Below are 25,509 nucleotides of genomic sequence, written 5' to 3'. Positions count from 1 at the left end.
AATAAAAGTAAGATAATTGTCTTTCTCTGCTTGACTTATTTCACTTAGCATTATCATATGATTTCTCTCATCTATGGAACATAAGAACTAGGAAGATCGGTAGGGGAAGAAAGGGATAAAGAAAGGGGGGTAATCAGAAGGGGGAATGAAGCATGAGAGACTATGGACTCTGAGAAACAAACTGAGGGCCTCAGAGGGGAGGGGGTGTGGGGGAATGGGACAGACTGGTGATGGGTAGTAAGGAGGGCACGTATTGCAGGGTGCACTGGGTGTTATACGCAACTAATGAATCATCGAGCCTTACATCGGAAACTGTGGATGTACTGTATGGTGACTAACATGATATAATAAAAAAACATTAAAATAAAAAAAATAAAAATAAAAGTAAGATAATCACAAACCAGAAGAACATGAGGACACAGAAAGAAATTTTTTAAATTTATCTTGGAGTTGAGAAAGACTTTTAAAGCTAAACAAGAAAGGCAGAGACATAGCAATGTTTGTAGCAATTTTATTCATACTTGCCAAAACTTGGAGACAACCAAGTAAGTGAGTAGATGAAAAAAAAGACAAAAACAACAACAACAACAACAAAAAAAAAAAAACGTGCCCCATCCAGACAATAGAATATTATTGAGCACTAAAAAGCAATGAGTTACAAGCCATAAAGAGACATGGAGGAAACTCAAATGCATATTACCAAGCCAAAGAATCAAATCTGAAAAGGCTAAGCCCTGTACGATTCCAGGTCTACGATGTTCTGGAAATGGTAACACTATGGAGACACTAAACAGATCAGAAGTTGCCAGGCCTTGGGATTGAGGGACTGGAGATGAATACACAGAGCACAGAGGACACTTAGGACAGTGAAACTAATCTGTATGATACTATAGTGGTGTGTACGTGTCATTATACATTTGTCTAAACTCGCAGAATATACACCACCAGCAGTGAACCCTAATGCAAGTTACGGACTTCGGGTCATGACAATGTGTCACTGGAGATTCATCGACTGTGACAAATGTCCGACCCTGGCTGGGAATGTTGACAGTGGGCAAGGCGTGCATGAGTGGGGACAGAGGTACATGGAAGATCTCTGTACCTTCTTCTCAATTTTGCTGTGAACCAAAAGCTTCTTTAAAATATGTCTTTACGGGGGAGCCTGGGTGGCTCAGTCGGTGAAGCGTCTGCTTTCTGCTCAGGTCACGATCTCAGGTCCTGGGATCCAGCTCCATGTTGGGCTCTCTGCTCAGCAGGCAATCTGCTCCTCCCTCTCCCTATGCCCCCTGCTTGTGCTCTTCTCTCTCTCTGTCAAATAAATAAATAAAATCTTTTTAAAAAATATACAAATCAAGACAATGCGATAGGATTGTTTACCTCTATAACTTGCAAAAATTAAAAATTAAAATTGTTTACCTCTACCACTATTATACACTGTTGGTATGACTAAACGGGGTGCCAAATAGATCAATTTTGAACGAAATAAAAATGAATAAAATGAATATATTATTTGACCCAGTGGCTACTTTGTTACGCATTCATTCTACAGATATACTCACAGAAATACACAAATGCATTTAGGTATACACATACACCCTCACACATACCCATGCACGTATGCATACACACAATGGTGGGCATTTGCTGCTTTGATTATTATAGCTAATAGCTGGAAACAACAGTCAATCAATCAAGAATCTGTTAAACACAAAGAAAAAAAAGAGAAAAACAAGAAAACCAGACTCTTAACCACAGAGAACCCACTGATGGTCACCAGAAGGGAGGTGGGGGCTGGGTGAGCTAGGTGATGGGGTCGAAGGAGGCCCCTGTCGTGAGGAGCGCTGAGGCACGTACAGACTTGGTCAATCACTACGTGGCACCCCTGAAGCTAATACGACATTGTAGGCTAATTATACTGGAATTCAAAAAGCATTTTTTAAGAGAATCTGTTAAATAAAGTAGGATTGCCATATACAATGAAACACTATACAGATGTGGAAATGAGTTCAGTAGATACCTGTGTTCTCCTGCGAAAAATTCCAAGATGTATTTTAAGTGAAAAACAAGGTATAAAGCATATGCACAAGGCTACCATGTGTTTTAACAAACAGAAAACAAAATAGAGATCCCTGTGCAGTTATTTAATGCGTGAAAAAAAGAAAAGAGGGCCAGTGAGAGCTGCTAAGTAGCGAGGCCGCTTCCAGAGAAGGAAGAGGACGGAGTGGTTGGCGGAGCGGGGTCACCGGCAGGAGGCTAGTGTCCCCTTAGACGCGGGGAAGACGGCCAGAGAACTGGGAGTGGCAGACAAGTGCAGGTCATCCCACAGCGGGGACGTAGGGACCGCACCGGAGAGGCCTAAAAGGGGAAGCACCCAAGCCTCCAGGGAGCCCCGGGAGGGAGGGGCCGTGGACCCCGAGGACCTGAGCTGGCCAGAGACAGGGTCTGAGAGACGAGGTGAGGATTCCATTCAGCACTCTTCACTCGAGGGTGCGGAAGGCCAGCGGCAGAGGGGAATGCATCTGCGGCGACGGTTAGAGGAATAAGATATTTTTGTCTGAAAAAAGGGAAAAAGAGCCTCAGAACCCCAAGGACAGCCTCCAGAGAAGGGGTCACAGTGTGCTGTGCGCCCCTCAGAGGAGAATTGAAGGGGGAGGGGCCCCAGTGTGGGTTCTGGGCTCATCCTCTCAAGGTCCCCTTGCCTGGAGAAGGTTCCAGCTTCCAGGGGAGGGGAGCGGGCAGACGGGTGAGCAGGTGGGGAGGTGCGCTTGTGTCTGCTTCTTAACCTGCGCACCTGTGACCCTGAGACCGCTGGGCCTCAGGACTCGGTTTGGGGTCATCCGCAGAGGTGCTGGAGGCAGCAGGACAGCAGGGCCACTCGCGGCAGCCCTCGCCCACGGGAGCACCTGCGGATCTCCGGGAGCTGAGGAATACGAATCTCGGGGCCGGCCGGCTGCTCGGCCCTGGGCCCTCCCCAGGCGGCCCGGCGCGGTGGACGCTTCCGACGGGAAATCTGGCTGGAGTCAAGGCAGGATGAGAGACAGGCGTGTGCAGTTTGATTTAAGGGGTTAGAACAGGCGTTTTCCATGCTGGCTGCAATCTCACCTCATAAAATCATACTCATCAGACGGGAGGGAGGGGGAGCTTACATTCCTGTACCGAGAGGCAGAGGGTAGAACTTTAAAAGCCAAGCTCAGGAGCCAGACTGCTGGGAACGGAATTCCTGCCGGCCGGGCAGCCGCCTGTGGCCTGGAGCGAGCCACTGAGCGTCCCTGTGTCTTCGCTGACCAGCAAAATGCGGATAACAGTGTTACCTACCGCACGGGGTTGTGTGGGAAAGTCAACGGGCTAATGTGCGTAAGGTGCTCAGAACCACACCCAGAAGGAAGGCAGAGATGCAGAAATATGCTCAGAGACCAAATCTGATCCCCTCCCGCACGAATGGGAGAATGGTACACTGGACCCGTCGGATGATTTCCCCAAATTTATTCAGCTAGTTACTGACCCTCCTGGCCCTGGACCCTGGTCTCCAGACCCTCCACCCACCACCAGCGTGTCCCTGAGGGCAAACAGGACCCCACAGAACACCTGCAGACTCAGAACCCCCCCCACTGTCCCACCCCCCCCCCCCCACGCCAGCACAGTCTGACCGGGCGCTGATGTCCCTTTCTCGAGGGGTCTGACCAGACCTCGCAGAAAAAGCTACCTAGGTCTCTAGAATTCCAGCACCTTCCATCATATTAAATATCACTTGATTTTCCATTTCCTCATGAAAGAAGAAAAAAACAGGAAGGAAAAAAGGGAGAGAGAAAGGGAAGGAGGGAGGAAGGAGGGAGGAAGGAAGGAGGGAGGGAGGGCAGGAAGGAAGGGACATCTCTCCTCAGCTACTTTACAGTCTTGTTGGGACAATAAAAGGAGACAATATATTTTAAATGTTAAAAAGTGTTACATAAATGTCAAGAAGAAAAAAAGTGGATTCTATAGTGCTGACTTCCGGTGAGTACTTATAAATCCTATTAATTAAAACGGCTTGCATGACTTTGTGACATTTGACTTCACTCTAGATAATTCATATATATGGACCCGGAGAAAAGGAGGTCTTCTGGGAAACATGACAAACGCGTGTGATATCTGCCAGGAAGATTTTAGTCGCTGGGGCAAGACGACATTAAGCCGACAGCAGGCTTGGCGCAGGTCTTCCAGGGAAGGTGGGACCCGCGTTCACTCCACGAGCAGCCCCACTGGCCGTCTCCCGACACCGCGGGGAGGCCCTTGCTTCACGTGCACGGACTGGTGCTCATTTGACTGGCCTTCACTGACCGCAGCAAACGCAGCTCGCTTTCGTGATCCAGAATCGGCTCTTTAGAAGAAACTTTGTGGAAGCTATAAAATACCGCGTGCCTGAATCACCTTTGATTTCCTGCTCCTGCAAGGAAGTATCTCACCGGTTACCTCCACGTCCCCTCCAGTGAGCACCAAGCCTTCGATTTGCCGAGCTTACCAGGCCTCGCCCCTGCACGGGGCACACACAGCTCTCTGAGCTGCAGACTCCGCTGCTCCCTGGCTGACCCAGCCCCCCTCGCCTCCTTCTGACCCCCTGGACACATCAAGGATCGTCATTACCTCAGGGCCTTTGCACAGGCACCTGCCTCCTCCTGGCCTCCATCTGCCCTGATAACCATACAGCTGGCGTCCTCCCTCCCCTCAGGGGCTCAAACCGCTCTTCAGCAGAGGAGACTTCTCACAAAACCCAATCAGCCTGGGGCTGCCTATCCCCTTCACACACTTTCGTGTTGGCACTGATATCTTACATATTTCCTTCTTCATTCTTGTCTCTATCCTCCAGAGAGGAGGGATTGTGTCCCTATTTGTCCAAAGCTGCGTGCTCGGAACAACTTCCAGAGTCAATAGCCCTTAGCAGATACTCCGTAGCCGCCTAAGTAAGTCTCTAACTGTGGAACCACAGCTTTCCTCCTAGAAAGGCCAAGGGAAGGGGCGCCTGGGTGGCACAGTGGTTAAGCGTCTGCCTTCGGCTCAGGGCGTGATCCCGGCGTTATGGGATCGAGCCCCACATCAGGCTCTTCTGCTATGAGCCTGCTTCTTCCTCTCCCACTCCCCCTGCTTGTGTTCCCTCTCTCGCTGGCTGTCTCTATCTCTGTCGAATAAATAAATAAAATCTTTTAAAAAAAAAAAAAAAAAAAAAAAAAAAAGGCCAAGGGAAGAGCAAGGAGTTACAATCCCAAAGTGGAGTTCCCGGCTCTACTCCTTAGGCACTGGGGACAATCAGGGAAGTCTGGAACTTCCCCTGCTTCAATTATAAAGGGATATAAAATGGGAGGCACTGAGATGGCTTATAAAGCACCATCTGTAAATAACGAAGGGCCACACAAACGCAATGGTCTACAGACCCAGGTATTTGCTTTTTAGTTTTATTTGTTTAGAACGTCATCGAGACGGACTCTGCCATCACTCGTGGCATCCTAGCACGGGGGTAAGGGCCTTCACTGGCTCCGGGGTCAGACAAACAAGCGCTGATTCCAGGCTTTCCTGTTAACTAGCCCCGGGACATTGGGCTTTACAGCACAGAGAAGACAACAGGTGTACTTGATCCTTGGGTGTTACTGTGAACAGTACATACAATAATGCGTGTGAAACTCTTAGCAGATGCGTGGTGCTAATCTTTTCATTGACTACAGCGATTCCTGTTTCTAAGAGAGAAACATTCTCTGTTGGAAAAATGTTTGGTTTTTAACTACAAACGGAAAGAGGACTTCTTGAAAGTTTTTCACTTATGAAACGTGATGGGCTGTCTCTTCTGTTGGGTGATGGGATAAATGCTTAAGCTCTTGTTACCTGGATGATAAAGGCGTGGCTCTTAACTCTTAATTTTTGTTGATTTGCAAAATTAAATAATAAACCCACAATCTTCTTCACTTTAGAAAAATATATTTACCATCACCATGCTTAAACTCTTGGATAAATTTGTTCTGCGTTGTGGCAAAGCTCTTGTGGAAAACAAGTGTAGGTTGGCCATTTTCCAGAGCGGGGAAGTCTCAGTTTGTCAGCTCCCAAAATAAGTCCGCTGTGAATACAAAGAGCTGTGCTTCCCTTTGAGCCCAGACATATGTGAGTGTCAGAGGTGCTCAGCAACACAGAAGGAGGAAGAAGGAAACTAACCTTAACATGGTACCTTTTTTGGGCAAGAACTGATCACTCCTTTTCATCGCAGTGTCTGATTTCTCTCTCACATCAGCTATCTGAGGAACATGATGATGTCCTCGGGGGAGAAATGAGAAAATGAAGTCACACTAGAGTTAAGTAGCTTGTCCACAGAGCTAGTAACAGCCACAACCTGAATTCCAGCCTGAGTCTGACAGGCAGGAGATCCGTCCCTCCACTTGGCAAATACTTATTGGACTCCTGTTATAGGCTGGGCACTGCTCTAGGTACTGGGATTACAGCAACGAGCAAAGCCAAGCCTCCGCCTTCATGGAGTGAGCGGAAGTACAAATAAACACACCTGTATTTACAGAGTTACAGATACGCAAATGGTACAGATAAAGTTACGGGTCTGGTTACAAATGTTATAGATGCAGTTCTAGGTACGGCTATATAGCTATGGTGTGGGCATGCAGTTACAGACACAGTTACGGACGGAGAGGACGGATGTAGCTGTGGAGAGAGGCAGGCGTAGACACAGACATGGGTGGAGACGGGTAGCACGAGTCAGAGCTAAGGGGAAGAGAAAGAGGAATGGTATTTTAGACCAAGTGATGGGGAGGACCTTTCTTAGGAGTAATGCTAAACAGAGACTTGAAAGAAGACCTAAATGAAGCCCCAAGGGTGATGTACAAGGTGGCTTGGAAGGATCAGGTTGGGTGCTATGCGAAGAGTAGACGATAGGGGGCGGTAGAGTGTGGCCAGAAACACCCGTGAAGGGGTCATTGGGACAGCTCCAAGGAGAATGGGGGCTTCAGTGAGTGGTAACGATGGCAGTGCTGAGAAGTGGTCACGCCTCAGTCACACTATGTCACATTAGACATCCTTAGGGAACTTCTAGGGAATTTTTTAAATAAAAGACTAATTCACCTAAAAGTTTTATGGGAACCAAGGCGTTTAGGAGCACCTTACATACCCACAGCATGCTTTCCCAAGTTCCTGAAACAGTGACAAAGTGGTATAAAAACTACATACCCCATGTTGATCCTGTTGAAAATCATAAGGGATTTAAGACTTTTAGTGAATTCCATCCATTATGCAATGATGAAGTCACAGCCTGGAAAAGTGGAAGCTCTGGGTCCCCTTCCAGCCTGAACTTCTGGTTTCGCAAGTAGAGTAACTTATGCAAGTTCACATATCCACTCAGTTGGGACCGATTCCTACATCTGTTCGCAGCCAGTTCTTTCATTCATCACTTTTTACTTATGCACATAGAAAAGGAAGACAATAATTGTTTATTAAAAGAATGACCACCATTCTTAGCAACGTATCTCCGTATTTTCTACCAAACCCTAACCTCATCTTTAATGCAAGTTTTCTCCAGGTAGAAAGAGACCAGAGCCCTGAGTCAGAATATTCGGCAGCATGGGGAAAATTTCTTAACAAAAGTTCTTACTACAGAAAATGTTGAAAGAAATATTATTTTATGCCTTCAAACAAGTCCACGTTTGTGGGTCACTTTTCTTTTTTTAACAACAGCAGAATAGAATATTTGGGTGGTTTTTTTTTTTTTTCAATTAAAACTCAAAAACTAATCTTTCCCACCCCAAAGATGAACAGAAAATGCATTACATTTGGAAGAGCTTATACCAGGTTCAGCCAAAAGTGAAATTTGATAGTTCCCCCAAATGCCTTATTATTTCAGAGAAATGGGACACGCCCTCAATTATGGCAGAATAAGCACAACCATTAATGTCACGCATGTTAATAAAAATCTTGGAGACTTCACAGGAAAGTTTACGATGTGTTTTCTAAACCATGGTATTTTGATGATTGGTCAATAATTACAAGAGCTTGGACCTTGTGGAATCCATTAGCCATACCCAACATAAGCTGTGCCATTTGCATCTTGAGTTATATAAGGAAGGAGCTCAGGCCGGGAGGTTTTAAAAGCAAATAAACAAGGACACATAAAAGCCCCAGAATGCTCCTTAAAGCCAGATCTCAAACCATAAACCTCACAGGGAAGAAAATATATACTGCATATGTACATATACAAATATGTCTATGGAGGTGTGTATGATATTTACCACGTCAGATTTGCTCACGCTGTCTACTGTGTTACAAAGAGCACTAGAAAAAGAATCCGAAAACTTTCTTCTATCCTTGCCTCTGCTACGACCCTGGGCAGCACAAGTCTTCCTCCTGGTCTCATTTTCCACGACTATTAAAGAAAGAGATTGAGTTCTCTGATCACTAAGGTCTTTCTTTGAATATTTTTCTGACCCCAGGGCTGTATTTAGAATTCTTAAAGCAAGAAATTAGCCACTTTTAAAGACGTGCTACTTTGACCTAGAAATGTTCCGTGTTTTGTCCTTTGTTCTCCCATTAGAGCAGACATTTAAATAAAAATGAAAGAAACCACTGTTGTTTTTCCAAGCACAGTTTGTGTGTAATGAGGGAAGTGATTATCTAGGCACAAGAACAGCTCCCTTGGAAATGTTTAAAATTGGCTCTTTTCCTCCCTCTAGTGGAATCATGATGTATTTGCTCTGAACGGAATTGACTGGAGCCTGCATCAGGCAAAATAGAGAAAAAGAGCTAGCATGACAAACTCGCAAGCAGGCGTCAAACCAAATGCAATGTGTTGCATGTTTTCCGCCCAAATGTCTTATATATTTCACTTTGTTTAAAAAAATTCAAGACTAACAATAGAAACTTGCAACGTCAATTTAGACCAATGCAGTCTTCGCATTAAACACTCGGGTCCAACTTAGATATTTTGTATTTAATTCGTGTCCACAAGAATCTTAAAAGCAGTTCACTTGTAAAAATCAGTAGATCAAAGCATTTGACTGAACAGGACAAGTGACCAAGCGCTCAACAGCAAGGCATAATGTTTGGCAAGAAATGTTCATGTCAATCAATCCAATTTAACATATATTTACACCTATTTATGTGAGTTTCTTCTGTTTCCGTCTCTCTGAAACCATTCTCGACACCCCCAGGCAATGTAAACCACACCCTGGTTTGTCGTAAACATCTACACCACCTTCAGAAGGTATGGCGATAATGCTGATGATGTGTTCACGGGGCTAGCCACTCCAACCCCAACCCCGCTCGGGCCTGGGAGGGGGATTTTCCACGAGGAAGAGTTGTAATAAGATCTGCACTTTATGGAGTGAACAAGGTGCTGGGGAAACAGATGCAGAGTCAGTGGGTGTCTACAGCAATCATCCAGAAGGTGAGAGCTTCACTCCCTGAGATCCAAAGCTACGCTCAAAGTTTTCCGTCTTACACACCAGTCGTGAGCCACCACCAAGCATTACCAGACCCTGAAGAAAACATCTTACCAGGAAGGTGCAAATAAACAGAACTCCACCTTGGAGGAAATGAAGGACTTTGGACAAAGCCATCATTGACAGTCCCGGGAAGATAAGGAAAGACCTAGCATCCAAGAAAAAAGAAATTATTTTTTAAGAAAAGAATACTTACGTAACAAGAGGAAGAAAGGAAGAAAATGAGGGAGGGAGAGAGGGAGGGAGAGAGAAACAGAAGGCTTTTAGAATTTAGAGACTTTACAGCAGAAATGAAAGTCTTAATAGATTTTAAACACAAAGTTGAGAAAATATTATAAAAATATAGTAAAGGTATAGGAAAAATAACATGTGACAGAAAAGATAAGGAAATTAGAAAATCGGTCCAAAATATCCAACATCTAAATAATAAAATATGTAAGAAAAAAGAACTGAGTGAGGAACAGAATTTGTCATGGAAACAATTCAAGAAAATTTCCAAAAACTCAAGGACATGAGTTTCTAGACTGCAAGGAGTCTAGAAGCCCAGCAAAAATGGATGGAGACACAAGAGCCCAGCAAAAATGGATGGAGACATCAAGAGCCCAGCAAAAAATGGATGGAGACACACACAGCAAATCGTGTCACTGTGAAACTCAGAACCTACTTGCTCCCTGAGGGGAAAAATAAAATGGCAGGTGCTGAGGCCCATACACCCCAATTTCCTGCCTCCAGGCTTTGCTCTAGAACCGAGAGTATCAGTTCAGTGAGGGGGACGTCGAGAGCATCCATCTCTCCCTTTGGGACCTCGAACTTCTCTGAACCAACTTCAAATAAAGTTATGTCAAAATAAACCAGGCTGTCCAGAATGATGGAGCAAAGAAGGCCTTGGCATCTACTTTCTTGACTGTTCTTGACATTTGAATGTGTCCTGAGAGTCCATGAGCCCCCAGAGAGGAAGATCCAGAACTGAAGCTGACCACGAGGCCAACTATGGCCGGGGTTACATGGAAGACAGCCTCAGGAGACCCAAACACCAGTGAGACCCACACGGAGGCCAAGTTCATCATAAAAGTTACATGAAACAAATTTCAGTCGCCTATGCCAGCAGGACCATCCACACCCAGTTAGAGAGAGGATGTGACCGCAGACCCATCTCCCCTCATCCCCATAGTTGCCTAAATGAAATTCTTGGCTCCAGCCACCCAGGTGCCATCTCGGAGAGGGGCAGGGGTGAGGCTTGGAAGACGGGATAATCTGATCCACTGAGCATTTTCTCTGCAAGAGTGTGCATTACCTCGAAGGACTGTTAAAAGATCACGTTATAGTAAGTTGAAAACTGATAGGAGCAAATATTTTTCCTCTACCAACCAGTTACGGTGCTTGTGAGAAAGACCAAATTATTGATAGGCAGCATAAAGGGAGAACATTTTCTCCTAGTTGTAGATTACAGCTGCAGGCTGCATGGATTTCAGGAAGCTTTAAAATGAGGAAATGTAATACCTTCCAGAGGAGGGGGGAAAGCCAGCATCCATTTCTCCTCTCCCTGCTCATACAAGGAAAATATCTAAGAATATGAACAAAACTACATTTACTGAAGCCTGGGGGCTCAAATGGCCTTGTGGGTGGATATGTTGGCCAACGTGAAGCATAGCTTAGTGTCTGGCTCCTAGGTTCAAAGACAAACAGCAGCTTGCATAGAGAGAAAGCCGAAGGCCAAAAACAGCCCTGTCTTCCAGGACACCTGCAATCATATTCTGCTCTAATGTGCACACAGTTCCCTTTCTGGACCTGCCAACCCAGGGAAGTGCTGTGAGACAATCTCAGCTGTATCTTCACTTTTTGCTGAAATTTAAATCACGGGCTCTTGCTGAGAGCCAAGTATTTTTGATGTTTTACACAGTCTTAGGTGCTTTGCATTCTGCTCAGGATTCTAGTAAAAGGATTTACCCCCATGTATTAACAAATGCATATCACACATAAACGTACATTATGCAGATACATCAATATGCCCCAATTACTTAAAGCATAGTATGCACAGAAAACATGTGTACGTGCAGCACTGATTATTTCCTTGGCACACATTCCGGAAAGATCCCAGGACCTAAACACTTTAAAGATGCTATGCAGTTGAGGCCCCTGGCTGGCTCAGGTGGTAGAGCGCGCAGCTCTTGATCTCGGGGCTGTGGGTTCGAGCCCCACGATGGACATAAAGATTGCTTTAAAAAATAAAATCTTTAATAAAAAAAAAAAGATGCTACACAGTTGCTGCGAGAAGAGAGAGATTTCACAGAGAGAAGGGTCAGCAAAGAAGGCGTTTCCACTCGCGAGAACGCAGGCAGGTGCCACTGAGGGGGGCAGGCTGAGGAAGAGGCGGACGGTAGGGGCTGCGCAGGTGTCCTGCGTCTGCCTCACAGCCGCTCCCCGGCAGATGCCCTTCAGGCTACCAGGCACGTTCCACCGAGCCCACGCCCACTTTCCATAAGTAAAGGCAGCCTTCATTCATACCGCTGCTTCTCCCTCTCTAGAGCGCCCCCCTTGTCTCCTGGGCCTGAGAAGGCTCACTACCACCCCGAACACCAGGCCACCAGGCCAGGTGAAGGGTTACAAGGGGAAGGGACATCCCGTAAGCCCCTCCGCTCACAGACTCCTGGAAGAACCTGAAAGGGGCCAGCCATAAGGAAGCCTGGAAATGTACTCATGACTCTTGGCAGCCGTGTGTCAAGTCAAACATTCTATTACTGTGGAAGAAAGGGAACATAAATATTTGGGACAACGGAAGGTCTGTCACAAGGACAGAAAGGAGAACGAACTTGTCAGGAAAGGGAGCCAAGCAAATGATTCCCTGTTGTCAGTTTCTGCGTAGGAGGCGCTGTCTTATCTCATGCTTATAAAGCATATATCTATCAGTGTCTAAAAAACCAAAGAGTACGAAGAATTATTTCTTCTTTTTAATATCTGCAATGAAGAAAGGATTCCACTTTCCTGAAATAATTTTTTAAAACAAAACAAAAATGCCCTCCCTTCCCCTGAAAGCACTTTGACCACAGATCCTCCTTGGCCCACGAGCTCACACCTTCCCACCTCCTTGACCAAAAATCCCCATCGATACAAAAGCCACACTGGACCAGCACCTTAGAACAACACAACATTCACTCGTGACAACATCATAAATTAGAAAATCAGAGCAACTTTATTCATTTGCAAGGTACAGAAAGCATAAAATGTTTGTTTCTCCAGACTGCCAGCATCAACTTTTCAAACTGTTTAAATAACACCAATAACATAATTAGATACCACATCTTTCAGAAACCTAATGCTATTTATTAGCTTTAAAAAATATTTTCAACTGAAACCAATTACATATTTACATATGTAAATATACTATGTAAAAATTACCTATACTTCCTTTGAAAGACAGTATGATACAGTTATTAATACTAAACTTCATTATAATTTAAGATTCCATATGATAAAACTGTTAAGGCCTTAAATGTAATTATTTGGGGGAGAATGTCTAAATTACAAACTTCACCTATCTTAGAACTGGAAGGAATTTTAGGTACTCACCTGGTTCAGCAAACTCCTCAGGACAAATAAAGAATTATTATCACTTTTTAGATCAAGTTACACAGATTATTGATGTTAGGTGACTCACCCAAGGCCTCATAGTTATTAAATTTCCTCCTTCCTCAGTTTTTTTCCCCCAGGCGAACAGATCTCAAAGCTGATTTCATGTGTAAGCATAAGACATTCAAGTGCAAGATAATTTACTAAGAAATCCCATTCCAGGATCCACTGTGCTTATTTAGTAAGATAAATTAAATCTGTGTAATGAAAATACACAACAAGCATTGCATTTAGCTTCTTGGCTTCAATTTTAATTAGTAAAGCAGAGCCCCACACTGAGGAGAAACATGATGTAAATATCAATATAAATATATTGCTCGATTGGCTGAGTTTAATGCATCTAGCTGAGTCCAAAACATTCATTATCTCCAAAGCCGTGTTTTCAGAGGAAAGGAAAGACATCTAAATAAACAGAACATGATTCAAAGGAGGTTGGTGTGTTTGCATTTAGAGCACCCTGGGTTGGCAGGCTCTGAATTTGACTCTGACGTGCTAACCAAGAGGACCATCTCAGAGGCGGCTGGGCGCAAGTCCCAGGTCTTCTTCGTAAGTGTCCTCAGACAGCCAGGACACATGGACCCTTTCTTCAGGAGCACGTGGCTCTAGGAACAGGGCTGAGCCCCCAGTGATGGAGTGTGGCCATACTGGGAAGAAGGCAAGTCTACCACATGGAGAGCTCTTCGGTGGCCCCATTGTAGGCGTGGGAGAGGCGGAAGGGGCTCCCGTTGATTTGGGAGATCTTCCTGGTTCCTTCTGTATAGCTCATGCATTCTGGATGAGACAAAACTTGGAGAGATTTGGTAGGAATGTAGTTAAAAATATATTCCAAGAAAACGTTTGTTATACCTGAAGAAAGCAACCACTGATCTCTGGCTGGAATGTGACCGTCTCAACCTTGACGGGTCCATTGGTCAGAAGGGAGGACAATGGTTTAAGTGAAATCGAAATGTCTGGCCTCCAATTTTCTAGAACACACTATGTTTATGCAACAGAAATCTGGGAAAACTGTGCAGCCAGTCATGGACCTAGATGCATCAAATAGCATCACATCTAGCAAAATGTATAATTACATTTTGGAGTAATTACAATTAATTACAATTATTTTGGATTACGCTTAAAACCATCTGGAGGACTTTTTCTCTTGAGGGGCTGGCATCAACCACGTGGCAACCAGGGTTCTCCATCCGCTGATAGGACACTTCTACCCTGGGGACAGGCAGAATGAAAAGAGTTGGCTTATTTTTTAACATGCCTCGCCATGCAAATGCTATTTTCCTACCACAATGTACACAGCTTACAGCAAGGGCCCCATCTGGTTTATCTCACTGTTTCCCTCGGCCACTAGCTTTGTCCATGGGAGACATTTGATACATTTTGTTTAATAAATCATAAATTCATAATAAGGCTTAATAGTTAGTTTTTTTCGATACCTATTACCTAGCGAACATCAGCATTCTGCATGACTCTTCTGGTTTCATACTTGGGGTAAGCTCAGGAAGGGAATCACATCATCCCCATTTTGCAGAGAAAATAGCCGAGGCTCCAAGAAATTAACTAATTGGACAAGCGGGAAATTTCTCCACGGTCTGTGCCCTGAAGGATCTCAGACAAGCCAGAGGTCCTCAGCATAGGCGCTGTTTTCACGGATGCGTCTTCTCAAACCTCACCATTTTCCACATCTCCCTTTGGTGTGAGCTAGCCTGGACGCCTATGAATGACTGTGCAGTCGGCCTTGCGGGAAGCATGACAGCACGTGGTTACAACAGGCGCCGTAACCACTCCCGAGCTGAGGGACCTTATCAAATATCTTTCCCGTCTGCCTCCGTCTTCTCATCTGTATAATGAGGACTGAAATCATGCCTTCTTGGTGAGTTTGTCACGAGATCGAATTGAGTTACTACAAGTAAACAGTGGGACGTGGTTTCTCCACACACAGCAGAGTTGTTATTCAATTATTTATAACAGGGTTGTGTTATGGTAGCACAGCTATCATTGTCTATTTATCTAAACTACTCGGCTTTGGCTCTTTGAACTCGTCCTACAGAGCTGACTCAGGCTTAGCCATAAAGCAAGAAGACGGCCTAGCTCTCCCGCTAGGGTTTCACAGATTTCTAACGAAAACAAAAGCACGGTCTTTAAAATCAGAAAGACTGTGATTTTAATCCCAGTTTTTCGACAGAGTAGCTGTTCAAATCTGGACAAATCACTTAGTCCTTTGAGCCTCCGTTCTGTAAACAAAAACATGGCTCCTGTTGTCCTTGCAAGGATCAGAGAGCATCAGAGCCCACACGCCTGACACGCGGGAAGCACCTACCAAGGAAAAGTCACTGCGAGCGCATCAGCACTCCGTGCCTGTGAGATCATGACTGGGGAACAAAGACCCAGGAGCGTGCATGGCCTTAGCCAGGTTCACACTGTTCCCGGCACAGCCAGGACTAGAAGAAAGGTCTGAGGCCCAGTCAGATAGCCTGGGGCTTTCAGCCAAAGCCCTGGGAGAACAACACCATCAGAAGGAGTTGAACTAACTTGGAGGACATTGTCTCGTGGGTTTGAACAGTGGGAACGATGTCATTTTCTCCACATTCCTGAAGTTGGAGCTGATCCCGGCTCACCACCCTGATCAGGAAGCCCTGCTGTGCATGTCGGGACACGTACTTTTGACGGAATACGCTGTTGGCCTCCAGTTCGGCCTCCTCTCTGGTCCTCTCCATGCCCCGGCCCTCAATCCGATGCATCCTCTCCTCGGGACTCACTGTGAGCAGCAGGACCAGGTCGGGCTTGAGCAGGTCCCTGGGCCACTGGTATATAGGATGATGGGCCGGAGGCAGGTGCTGGAGCCCCCCGGTCACCTCAGTGGCGATGGCATAGGTGGCCGTGCTGTGCCAGTACCTGAGAAGGAGAGGAGGAGTGAGTTCTGCATCCACATAGGCCAAGGTCAAGGTGCACCTGAAAATCAGCTGGGGAAAAAGCTGAAACCAGGGATGGCTCTGCTCAAGTTTTCTTTGCATTGCCTACATTAAATACATAAAACCAAATCTCATATTTTTATTTAAGATTTTTTTTTTTTACTTTGAGGAAGAGTAGAGTGAGCGAGAGAACACAAGTGTGGGGGAGGGGCAGAGGGAGAAGCAGACTCCCCGCTGAGCCAGGAGCCAGATGCAGGACTCTATCTCAGGACACTGGGATTGTGACCTGAGCCAAAGGCAGACGCCTAACCAACTGAGCCACCCAGGCGTCCCTAAATCTTAAAGTATTTACAAAATATAAAAAATAACCCGAAGTCAACAACCACGATAAGAACGCACTGGGCTCTTCACAGAGCGACGTTGACTCAGCTGAAACCACTGTCGCATCTCTCTGGCCTGGCCTACGTTGCCTTCCGTGAAAGGGAAGGCGGCCGGGATGAGAGATGTGTTTGGTAGTCCCCTGCATCTAATCTTGTGTCTCAGCCAAATAAAAATCTGCAGGCCCATTCCGTGTTACGTTTTAAAATGGAGCTTGTGGATGAAATCCACATTCTGGGAAACCTGGTGAGGCGGCCTTTGTCCTGCCCAGCGCCGAGCCACCCCACTATGCGTCGGCACCTGTCAGGGATGGAAATGAACCCAAATACGACCTCTACTACTCTGTGCAATCCTCCCTGAGTGAAGCAGGGCCTTCTTGACTGGCTCGCTTTAAATGTTGGAGGGGGAGGAAAAGAAGTCATAATTGTAAAAGGAAATCTATTTCAGAATGCCCCATGGCTTTCCACTGTCTGCTGGAAACATCCAGCCTAAGACAGAACAGCATTCACACTGTGCGTCCAGGCATGCTGCGTCACGAGCCTGTCTTCACACTCCTTCCTCCAGTGAGCTTCTCAGAGAACAAAACTCCTACTCTACCTGCAAAGCCCCGCTCAGATAGAGCCCCAAGCAGAGCTCATGGGTCCCTCCTCTGGGCCCTCAATGACCTTCACAGTCGACTCTACCAAAGAGCGTCTCATGGTAAAGAAAGGCAATTTGTCTAGAAGTATGACCTCTTTCAACTCCGCCCTTAGAAAACTCCTTTTTTAGTCACCTCTGCATTCCCAAACCTGAATGTCTGGCACGCTCTCAGTACACAGTATATGTTCTTTGGGCGTACAAATGAATGAGTTGGAATTAGTTTATTAAGTGGCATAGCTTATCATAATCTTGCTCTGTTTGTGTCATATTTTAAACAACTAAATGCAAAACTTCAAATACAGTATTAAAGGACTATCATCTACAACAGATATTTATGAAATGATTATAAACATCCCAATGTAGAGAAGTACCTATGGTCCCATCCTTGTCTGTATTTTCAATTTACTGCCTTCAGTGTTTTAAAATCCTAAATTCTGGGGGTGCCTGGGTGGTGCAGTTGGTTAAGCATCTGACTCTTGGTTTCGGCTCAGGTCATGATCTCAGGGTTGTGAGATCAAGCCCCGCAGGGGCTCTGCACTCAGCGTGGAGTCTGCTTGGGATTCTCTCTCTCCCTCTCTCTCTCTGACCCCCGCTTTCACACACACATCCTCGTTCTCTAAAATAAATAAATCTTTTAAAAGAAATAATAAATAAGTAAATTCCTAAATTATTAATCATTTTATATTTGAACTTTTCACAGTGAAAAGGCCATACTGGAGTCTACAAAATAAATTCAGTGTTATCTGAGCTACATATCGATTTATACCCTGCCACCTACTTGCTCTGTGAGCACAGGTAACTCATTTAAGCCAGTATAGCCTCCATTTTCCCATCTGGAAAATGAAAAGCATGCAAGCTTTGTTTTCCTTCCACAGTTGCCGTAAAAACAGACAAGTGCTTTAAAAATTGTATCACCCTGTCATTATAAAAGAATACCTATTGTTACTGGACACCGGTTGTAACTAAAGCTGCATTTTCAAATGATGGTAATACAGACAATACTGAAAAGGGCCAAAAAAAAATTAATTCGGGAGGTGATCAATCCTAATAGCACCCACCCCTCCAAGCCCTTGTCCACCTCCAGAAATGTGCACTGCAAAGCCCCAGGCTCCATAGCGGCTAGCTCCCAGAGTCCCACCCTGGGGCACTCCTCTCCACCCCATCCCTGATTCACCACCTACAAACGTGCACTTCCCTTCTCTGGGAGATGTGTCTCGTCTCCCAAGCCGAATAATCCATTCAGGGTCCAGGCGTTCATTTTCCTGGCAGCCAAACTACAATTTGCTCTGCATTTTGCACGTGTCCCACGTTCACTGAATTAAATACTCAACTATGAATACAGAGGCTGATATCATCTTCATTTTAAAAGCCTTCTTTTTGTAGAAAAACCATCAGCAAGAATAGATTTTTAAAGGTAATGAGGGTGATTAAGTTGCCAACCTTAACCACAGTCACCATCAAAAACGACTCCGTCGCCCTCATTTGTTCAGCTAGACGATGGTGTAGTCTAAATGGATTTCATTAAAATCCTTACACATGAACAAAACCCACCCAGACAACAAATAACCGCTCTTTTCTTCTCATCTGACAAGGTGATACAGTATCTCTCTAAAGAGCAAAATTGCCGACAATTCGCAGACACAAAGAAGAAAAAGCAAAGGAAGAATGAGCTCTGTTTTCTACAGCAGGAGTGCTCGCACTGACAATGCTGTGCCTCGTTTTAAATAATCATACCCTCTGGCCATCAGTTTCAGAGTCTCCACCATTTAGAATTTTCCCTTCCTGCCATCAGGCAAGCTGCATCGGTTCAAATCAAATGCAATTTACCGACACATTGTACATAGCTTATATGATAGTGCTTTATATCTTAATAGCAATTTGCTATTGCAAAGCACTTTCCCCTGTATCAACCCATTGGATATTCATCACAAGTTTTAGTGGTAGGCAGGGAAAGGATATGGAATACCTCCATTTAACAAATTAGGAAACTGGGAACAGAGAGGATAGGTATCTGTCTACACGCAGAAGCCAGTGCAGTCAGTTCCAGGACTTCGGGATGTCTGAAGAAATTATGTGCCTCAGGAAGTCACCCTGTATTAGGAAAAGTTTAGTCTGTCTCCTTGAAAAAGGACACTGTATGAAAAAAATATCTCAAATATGGCTGATCCAGACATGTTAATAATAGGGTAAAAACATCCCACAGGCGAAGAAGTCCCACAAAGGAATGCAATTTCTTACCCTTCTCCAGGATGCCCTATAACTTGCAACCTTGAAATAACGATCTGGCCATCCCCAAAGTTAAAACTATCTGCTGGCATTGTAGCTTAGATGATAGCACTGGCCTTCTAACTGACTTTTACTGTGTTCATCTCTCCTGGCAACCCACCACCTCCCACTTTATTCCCTACATACGCTCAGAATTGCCTTTTTGTGAAATATTTCAGAGATACAGAACAGCGTACAGAGAAAGATATTTCAAGAAAGGAGTAGAGGTTTCCAGACACAGCAAACTAGCCTGAAGCTGATCAACTTAGCCCCCAGGAACCAGTGGAGACCCTCGAATAAAGGCGGGCTATGCTATGTGTTCATGAGGACTCGAATCGCAGGAAATTCTCAAACACGGCTGTGGGGGGAGGGCACGGTGAATGGTTCCAACCACCTCAGAAAACTTTTTGCAATACCTACTAGAGCTGAGCACACGTGAACCCCACATCCCTACAACTGCACCCCTGGAAATCTATGCACCTACTAGAGCCGAGCACACATGAAGCCCACATCCCTACAACTGCACCCCTGGGAATCTATGCGCCAGAACCACACACGCACCCGCACCAAAGTTATGTACAGAATATTCACAGGGGCGCCTGGCTGGCTCGGTTGGTGGAGCGTCCGATTCCTGGTTTCAGCTCAGGTCATGATCTCAGCATCATGAGATCAAGCCCGGAGCGGGGCTCTGAGCTCAGCACGGAGTCTGCTTAAGATTCTCTCCCTCCCCCTCCTCCCCTCCCCACCCTGTACTCTCTCTCTATTAAAAAAAAAAAAAATGTTCATAGCAGCAAGGCGAGTGTCCTATGCAGCAAGAAGGAAGTCAGATGCAAATAGCATTAACGCACAGCTGCAAGTACAGGCAGGTCGAGAATAGATCGGACAATTGCACAGTGATGGAGGTCAGGGCAGTGGTTGCCACGGCAGGGGCGGGGGGGGGGGGGCGGAAGGGGCTGGGGAAGGATAGGCAGGGACTGGGAAGGACAATGACATGGCTTTATGGGGTGTGGTGACATTCTAAGTATGGATGTGGGTCCAGGCATCCAGACTTGGGGGTGTTTGCTACTTGAAATTCCTTGAGATCTATATTTATGATTAGTGCTTTTTCCTGAATACTTGTCATACTTGAATACAATTGCTTATCTTTCCAAAAATAAGTAAAATTGCAGAAAGCACTGCACATTCGCTGAACGTTAAGCAATAAATTCAATTGCAGGAGACGACCTTTTGTACTGTGTATCAACTGCATTTCTCTCTCCTTAGCTCTCTGTTAAATTTGTTCAATATCCTTTCTTCCCTCCATACTCTACAGTTTGTTATTACTTGGCATGTATTCTACCAAACATCTATCTGCAGCGTGATGTTTCCAGTCAAAATGTAATTTACGCACACTGATGCCTTGTACTGGTTTATACCGCTGAATGGTGTTCCATTTCACAAATATGCTAGTATCAGTGTGCCCTTTCTTATACTGATGGGCTTTTGGTTTTCTAAATTTTTCAATATTAAAAACACAGCTGAAAGAAACTCTTGCATTTCTTCAGGAGGTAGAAGCAGTGTTCGCTTTGCTGCCCCTTACAGCTTGCGCTCCGAGCCCATCGTCCACCCCCACCAGCACCTTGTAAGGCTTCTACTCACCCCAGGATCTCCAGTTCTGTGTCTTAGCACATTTTCATTGGTTCTCACCAACCCAATGAGAGAAAAATGGGATCTCACCGTGATTGCAAAATCCATATCGTCGAGTTGGGTGATTTTAAGCCGAGGATGACTTGCCCCCCATACACTTCATTCTTGTGGCATTTTAAGCAACTTCTTAGGTATGGAATTTTAAAAATCTAAATCATTTTATGTCACTCCATTATCTGAAACCTTCCGATGGCTCCCCTCTGCACTCAGAATAAAATCCACACTATCTTGGCCCAGGAGCCCTGCTGTTCTATCCCCTGCCTCTCCCTGTTCCTTCATCCAGAAAGCCCCCCCGCCCCATCCACTGTGTGCTCACCACACTGGCCTGTTTCTGTCCTTGAATTTGCTGCCTTCTTTCTGTCTGAAGGCTTCGTTCCTGCTGACCCTTCGCTCCATAATGCTGTTACTCCATAGCTTTCTTCCCATCTCTGCTGGGGCGTTCAGAACTCAGATCAATGTTACCTCCTTACACAGGCCATCCTCGGCCATATCCACCTTGACTTATCCTCCTTGGAGTATTTATCGTTCTCTGATACCCTCATATGTCTTTATGCACTTGACTACCCTCCTGCAATAGTACGTTTGCTCCGTGAAAGCAGAGCGTCATCGTCAAGCTCATTTACCGTTGAACCCCCTAAACTGAGAACAGTCTTTGGCACACAGTAGATGCTCAATAATGTCTTATAAAGAAGCTGATGAACAAATGAACTACTGAACGCATCGATTTCTAAAGCAGAGGCTTTGTCAATACCATCAACATGCTATTTCTAGCTCAGTCACGTGGCAAGTGACTTAACCCTTGTAAGACCTATGCTTCTCATCAGTCAGTTGGGGATAACAGTTAGTATCCACCTAACCATGTAATAGTTCCAGATACAGTATCATATATGCATGCTCTTGGCAAAATGCCCGCCTGTGGTGTAGGTGATTAACAAATCACAGACATTATTACTATTATTATCATAATAGAGTTTGACTTAATAAACAAAATAAGGTGTATACTTGCAGGTACACACACGCTCACATGTTAGGAGGAAAATGCCAAATTCACAGCATCTTTATACCTACCTGTCTACAATCACAGGAGATTTGCTAGATTCTTTAGCTATTTCAGAAGCCACAATATAATTGCCCAAGGAGTAAAAAGCTCTTCTAATGATAGTTGGTTCATCATCAAAGATTTTCCTCCACTGGCTGATGCAAGCGGGCGGCGACTTTAAGAGCACAGCCTTGAGTGAGTCTGAAACTGACTGGGTCACAGTGGTTTTACCTGCAGAACAGACACAAACATAGGGCTTCGTTACCACAGCCACCATATCGCTCCCAAATACTCATATTAGCCCAGAAAGAGCCTCTATCCACCTGTAAAATAAAGCAGTTCATTACCTACTATGATTCTTGATTTAAAAAAAAAACATGCCGACCTTTAGGAACCAGGGTTTCCTCTATGTGGTATCACAACACTTGGAAGAAAACCAGAACGGTGCTCTTGTTTACAAATTAATGATACACTCTGGCCTAGACCTCCAGGCCCTGGGAAAACCTCCACCTGCTTCCTCAGAACACTCTGCACCTGCTGCGGAAGGAGCCCCGCCTCCCACTGAACCACGTGACGTCTGCCCCAGGCTCCACCTCCTGCTTGGCCGTATCCAGCAGCCCTTGGCGCCTAGCTTCTCCTGCTTTCGTCTTTTGGGCTAAGTGTGAGTTGTCTGTTGTGTTTTGGTATCTGTTCGGCAGCTCCACGGCTTTTCCCCTCCGCTTCCTAGTTTTTCTTAATTTTGCTCCAAAAGGGTCCTCTGAACGGCCCGTGGTTCCCAAATACCCCAGGCTGGCTCAAGTCCGGCACTTTCGCCCACGCTGCTGCTTCTGTCGGGGAGGACCGCTTCTACCTTCCTCACCTGTACTGCTCTGATCGGTACTGAAAACACCGTCCAGGTGTCAGCCCTTCCAGAGCTGTCCCTGACTATGCCTCTGTTCCCCACACCGAGGCTGCATTAAGCGCCTTCTAGTGGTCACCTCCCCCAGAACACCTGAGGCCCAGCCCCTCCCCCCTCCCCTGGCCTCCCACCGAAGGTCTTATTCATCTTTGCATCCCAGGCCTGCCTAGTTCCGTGCCTGGCACACACTAGAGACTGACGTGAAGCTTATGAATTGAACTCTGTATCAAGTTTTACTTATTAAGACCTGTCTATTCCCGCAAGGGATCAATTAATCACATTGCCTATAACTCAAAGGAAATATTACCTGTGGCATCCAATCCTTCAATGGCAATGACCGGGAACTTTCCTTTCTGGACTTGCTCCGGGCACTGGTCAACCAGGTCAAGCACTGCTTGAGCTTCAGGAATGAAGGGTATACACTGCGAAATAATGTCTGCGCATCAGCAGTGAAGCAACGGGGCTTTTGCAATATCTTACTGCTGAGAACAAGATTGTCCAATGCTAATAAGGCGTAAGTTGTGTTTGACGCCCTGTCAAATTCACAGTATTGCACCTGGGGAGGGCTGAATTCCTTCATCTTTTACCAAATAGCTGTGCCTCAAAAAAGGCGATAGCGGCTGAGATCACTCTGCCTGCAACCCTCACTAACCAGCTACCCCAGAAGAGGAAGGACAGGCAAGACCTCGAGTGCGGAGCAGTGTAACCCAGCGACCGTGGAACAACAGCACCGACCTGGCTCAGTGTGTCCCCTGCGGAAAATCAAGTAAGACTGCAACTCCCTGGAGCAGTCAGCACCGTCCCTTCCCAACCGCTAGGGGGCGGGGGAGAGAGAGCCACGCGCCGCGGTCACCAGGTGAGTCGCGCAGGCGTCCGGGCGTTGGGAGTTCTCACCTCTGCTTTCCCGCACTGCCTACTACTGCCTCTCTGCAGCGAGGCCCACACGTTTGTATATGCGTGTGCTTAATCTTCCAAGTGCTTTCGAGGATTAACATGGCCAGCCTTCACGGTCACTCGGTGAGGGAGGCAGCATTACTATTCCCCTCTACGGACTAAGGAAACTGAGGCAACGGGGGAGGGGGGGTTAAGAAACACTAAGTGACCCAGGTAATGAATGCCAGCGTCGGGACTCAAACCCAAGCGATTGGTCCTGCCCTTTTAACAGCTTCGTAATACTATCCCAGAAGCTTGCAAAATGCACTAAATTCCACAGTGCAGCCTCAGAAACCCAAGTCTGGACGTCCCAGGCCCCGCCCAGCCGGCGCTGGGAAAGAACCTTCGCTCTCCTTCCCTGGGCACCTGCTGTGTGCCGGATCTCTGCTTGTCCTAAACACGGCAAGGCAAGTGTTTGACAGGAGAAAGTGAGAACAGCGTGGTAGCGCAACCTGGACCGGCAGCCAGTAAGCAGGCAGCCACAGTTTTAGAACAAGTTTCTTAAATCCCAAACTCATGCCCTTTTCTCCCCAAAATCATGCCCCGGCCTCCCAGATGGCATGATCCTCCCCGCACCCGGGGGCCTCTTTCCTCCTGAGGCGCCTTCAGCACGCATTCAGAGCAGGCCTGGCAAGCGTGGCGTTGGGACATCAATTCCCGCCTCGGATGGGTAGTTCTGGCGGCCAAGAATCGAGAAAAGAGCCGCAGTGTCTAAGCCGGAGTCTGGCACTCAGGAGGCCCGATTTGTCGACGGCATCAATCGATTCCCTGGGCAACAGAGGCCAGGCTGGATAGGCCGGGAGAGCGCGCGCTGAGTCCACTCCCTGTCTTGGGGGCCCACCCGAGTGCTGGGAAGGGGCAGAACTCTTACCGCCTCCAAAACGGCGCGGGCGGCCTCCCGGTGCGGGAAGACCCCAGAGCTGGGCAGGTCGGGCACCACCGGGTGCAGGACGGGCTCCGGGGCGGACACGACGCGCTCGCGGGGGCCCACCTGCCGCCACCCCGCGCCGTCCCGCAGCTCCCACAGGAGCTGCCACACCTGACGGCGCGCGTCGCCCACGAACTCGCCCAGACGCGGGCCCTCCGGGGACTCGCCGAGCAGGGAGAACAGGGCGCGCCGGGTATCGGGGCTGTCGCTGGGGTCGTGGAGCAGGAAGCCGTGCTGCACGCCGCCCTCCCCGCCGCCAGGGCCGTAGCACAGCAGCCGGCGCAGCTGGCACCGCGGGAGGGGGTCGCGGCGCAGCTGGTGCAGCAGGCGCTGGTGCAGCCGCGCCGCCCGCACCCGGGCCGCGCAGTCCCCGCCCGGCGCCAGCGGCACGCACAGCGAGTAGCTGCGGCCGGGCGGGCCCAGGAGCGCGGCCACGCGAGGGTCGGGGAGCGCGCCGGGGGCGTCGCCGCCGACGGCGAAGTGAGCCAGCGTGCAGCCCGGCAGCTCCAGCGCGAAGCGGCGCGGCGGCGCCATGGCCGGAGCGCAGACCCCGCGTCGCGGACCCGGGAGGCGCCCGAGCAGCAGTGGGGAACGCGGGCGGAGGGCGGAGGCCATGGGCTCGTCCGGTCCCGCCCCCGCCGCTCTCGGGCCGCCACCGCCACCGGGGAAACGAAAGCTAAGTGACCGACGGGCGGGGCCGGGCGGGGGGCTGCCTCCGCGGCCTCGGCCTCCCCTGCCCGCTAGCGGTCCGCGCC

General features: G+C 47.2%; 1 protein-coding gene across 1 annotated transcript; it reads right to left on the bottom strand.

The window, feature by feature from the left end:
• Window positions 1–12,624: 12,624 nt before the first annotated feature.
• CMPK2 (cytidine/uridine monophosphate kinase 2) lies at window positions 12,625–25,436 on the bottom strand. The gene is made up of 6 exons (XM_026518270.4): window positions 24,698–25,436; window positions 23,201–23,315; window positions 22,025–22,226; window positions 15,738–15,971; window positions 14,179–14,288; window positions 12,625–13,868 (listed from the first exon to the last, which is right to left on the bottom strand). Exons 1-6 carry the CDS (start codon window positions 25,367–25,369, stop codon window positions 13,744–13,746), a joined length of 1,458 nt encoding a protein of 485 aa, XP_026374055.1. The 5' UTR covers window positions 25,370–25,436; the 3' UTR covers window positions 12,625–13,743.
• Between the last annotated feature and the right edge of the window lie 73 nt (window positions 25,437–25,509).

This window comes from Ursus arctos, unplaced genomic scaffold, assembly GCF_023065955.2.
Source record: "Ursus arctos isolate Adak ecotype North America unplaced genomic scaffold, UrsArc2.0 scaffold_8, whole genome shotgun sequence".
Taxonomy (NCBI): domain Eukaryota; kingdom Metazoa; phylum Chordata; class Mammalia; order Carnivora; family Ursidae; genus Ursus; species Ursus arctos.
The sequence above is the reverse complement of the archived record's forward strand: the minus strand, read 5'-3'. Positions and strand labels throughout refer to the sequence as shown.

Excerpts from the sequence above, each read along its gene's own strand:
- CMPK2 (XM_026518270.4), bottom strand. The coding sequence starts at position 25,369 with ATGGCCTCCGCCCTCCGCCCGCGTTCCCCACTGCTGCTCGGGCGCCTC. Across the intron at positions 23,316-24,697 it reads CCCGCGCCGTTTTGGAGGCG|TGTATACCCTTCATTCCTGA; the intron begins GTAAGAGTTCTG and ends ATTATTTCGCAG. Across the intron at positions 22,227-23,200 it reads TGAAGGATTGGATGCCACAG|GTAAAACCACTGTGACCCAG; the intron begins GTAATATTTCCT and ends TCTGTTCTGCAG.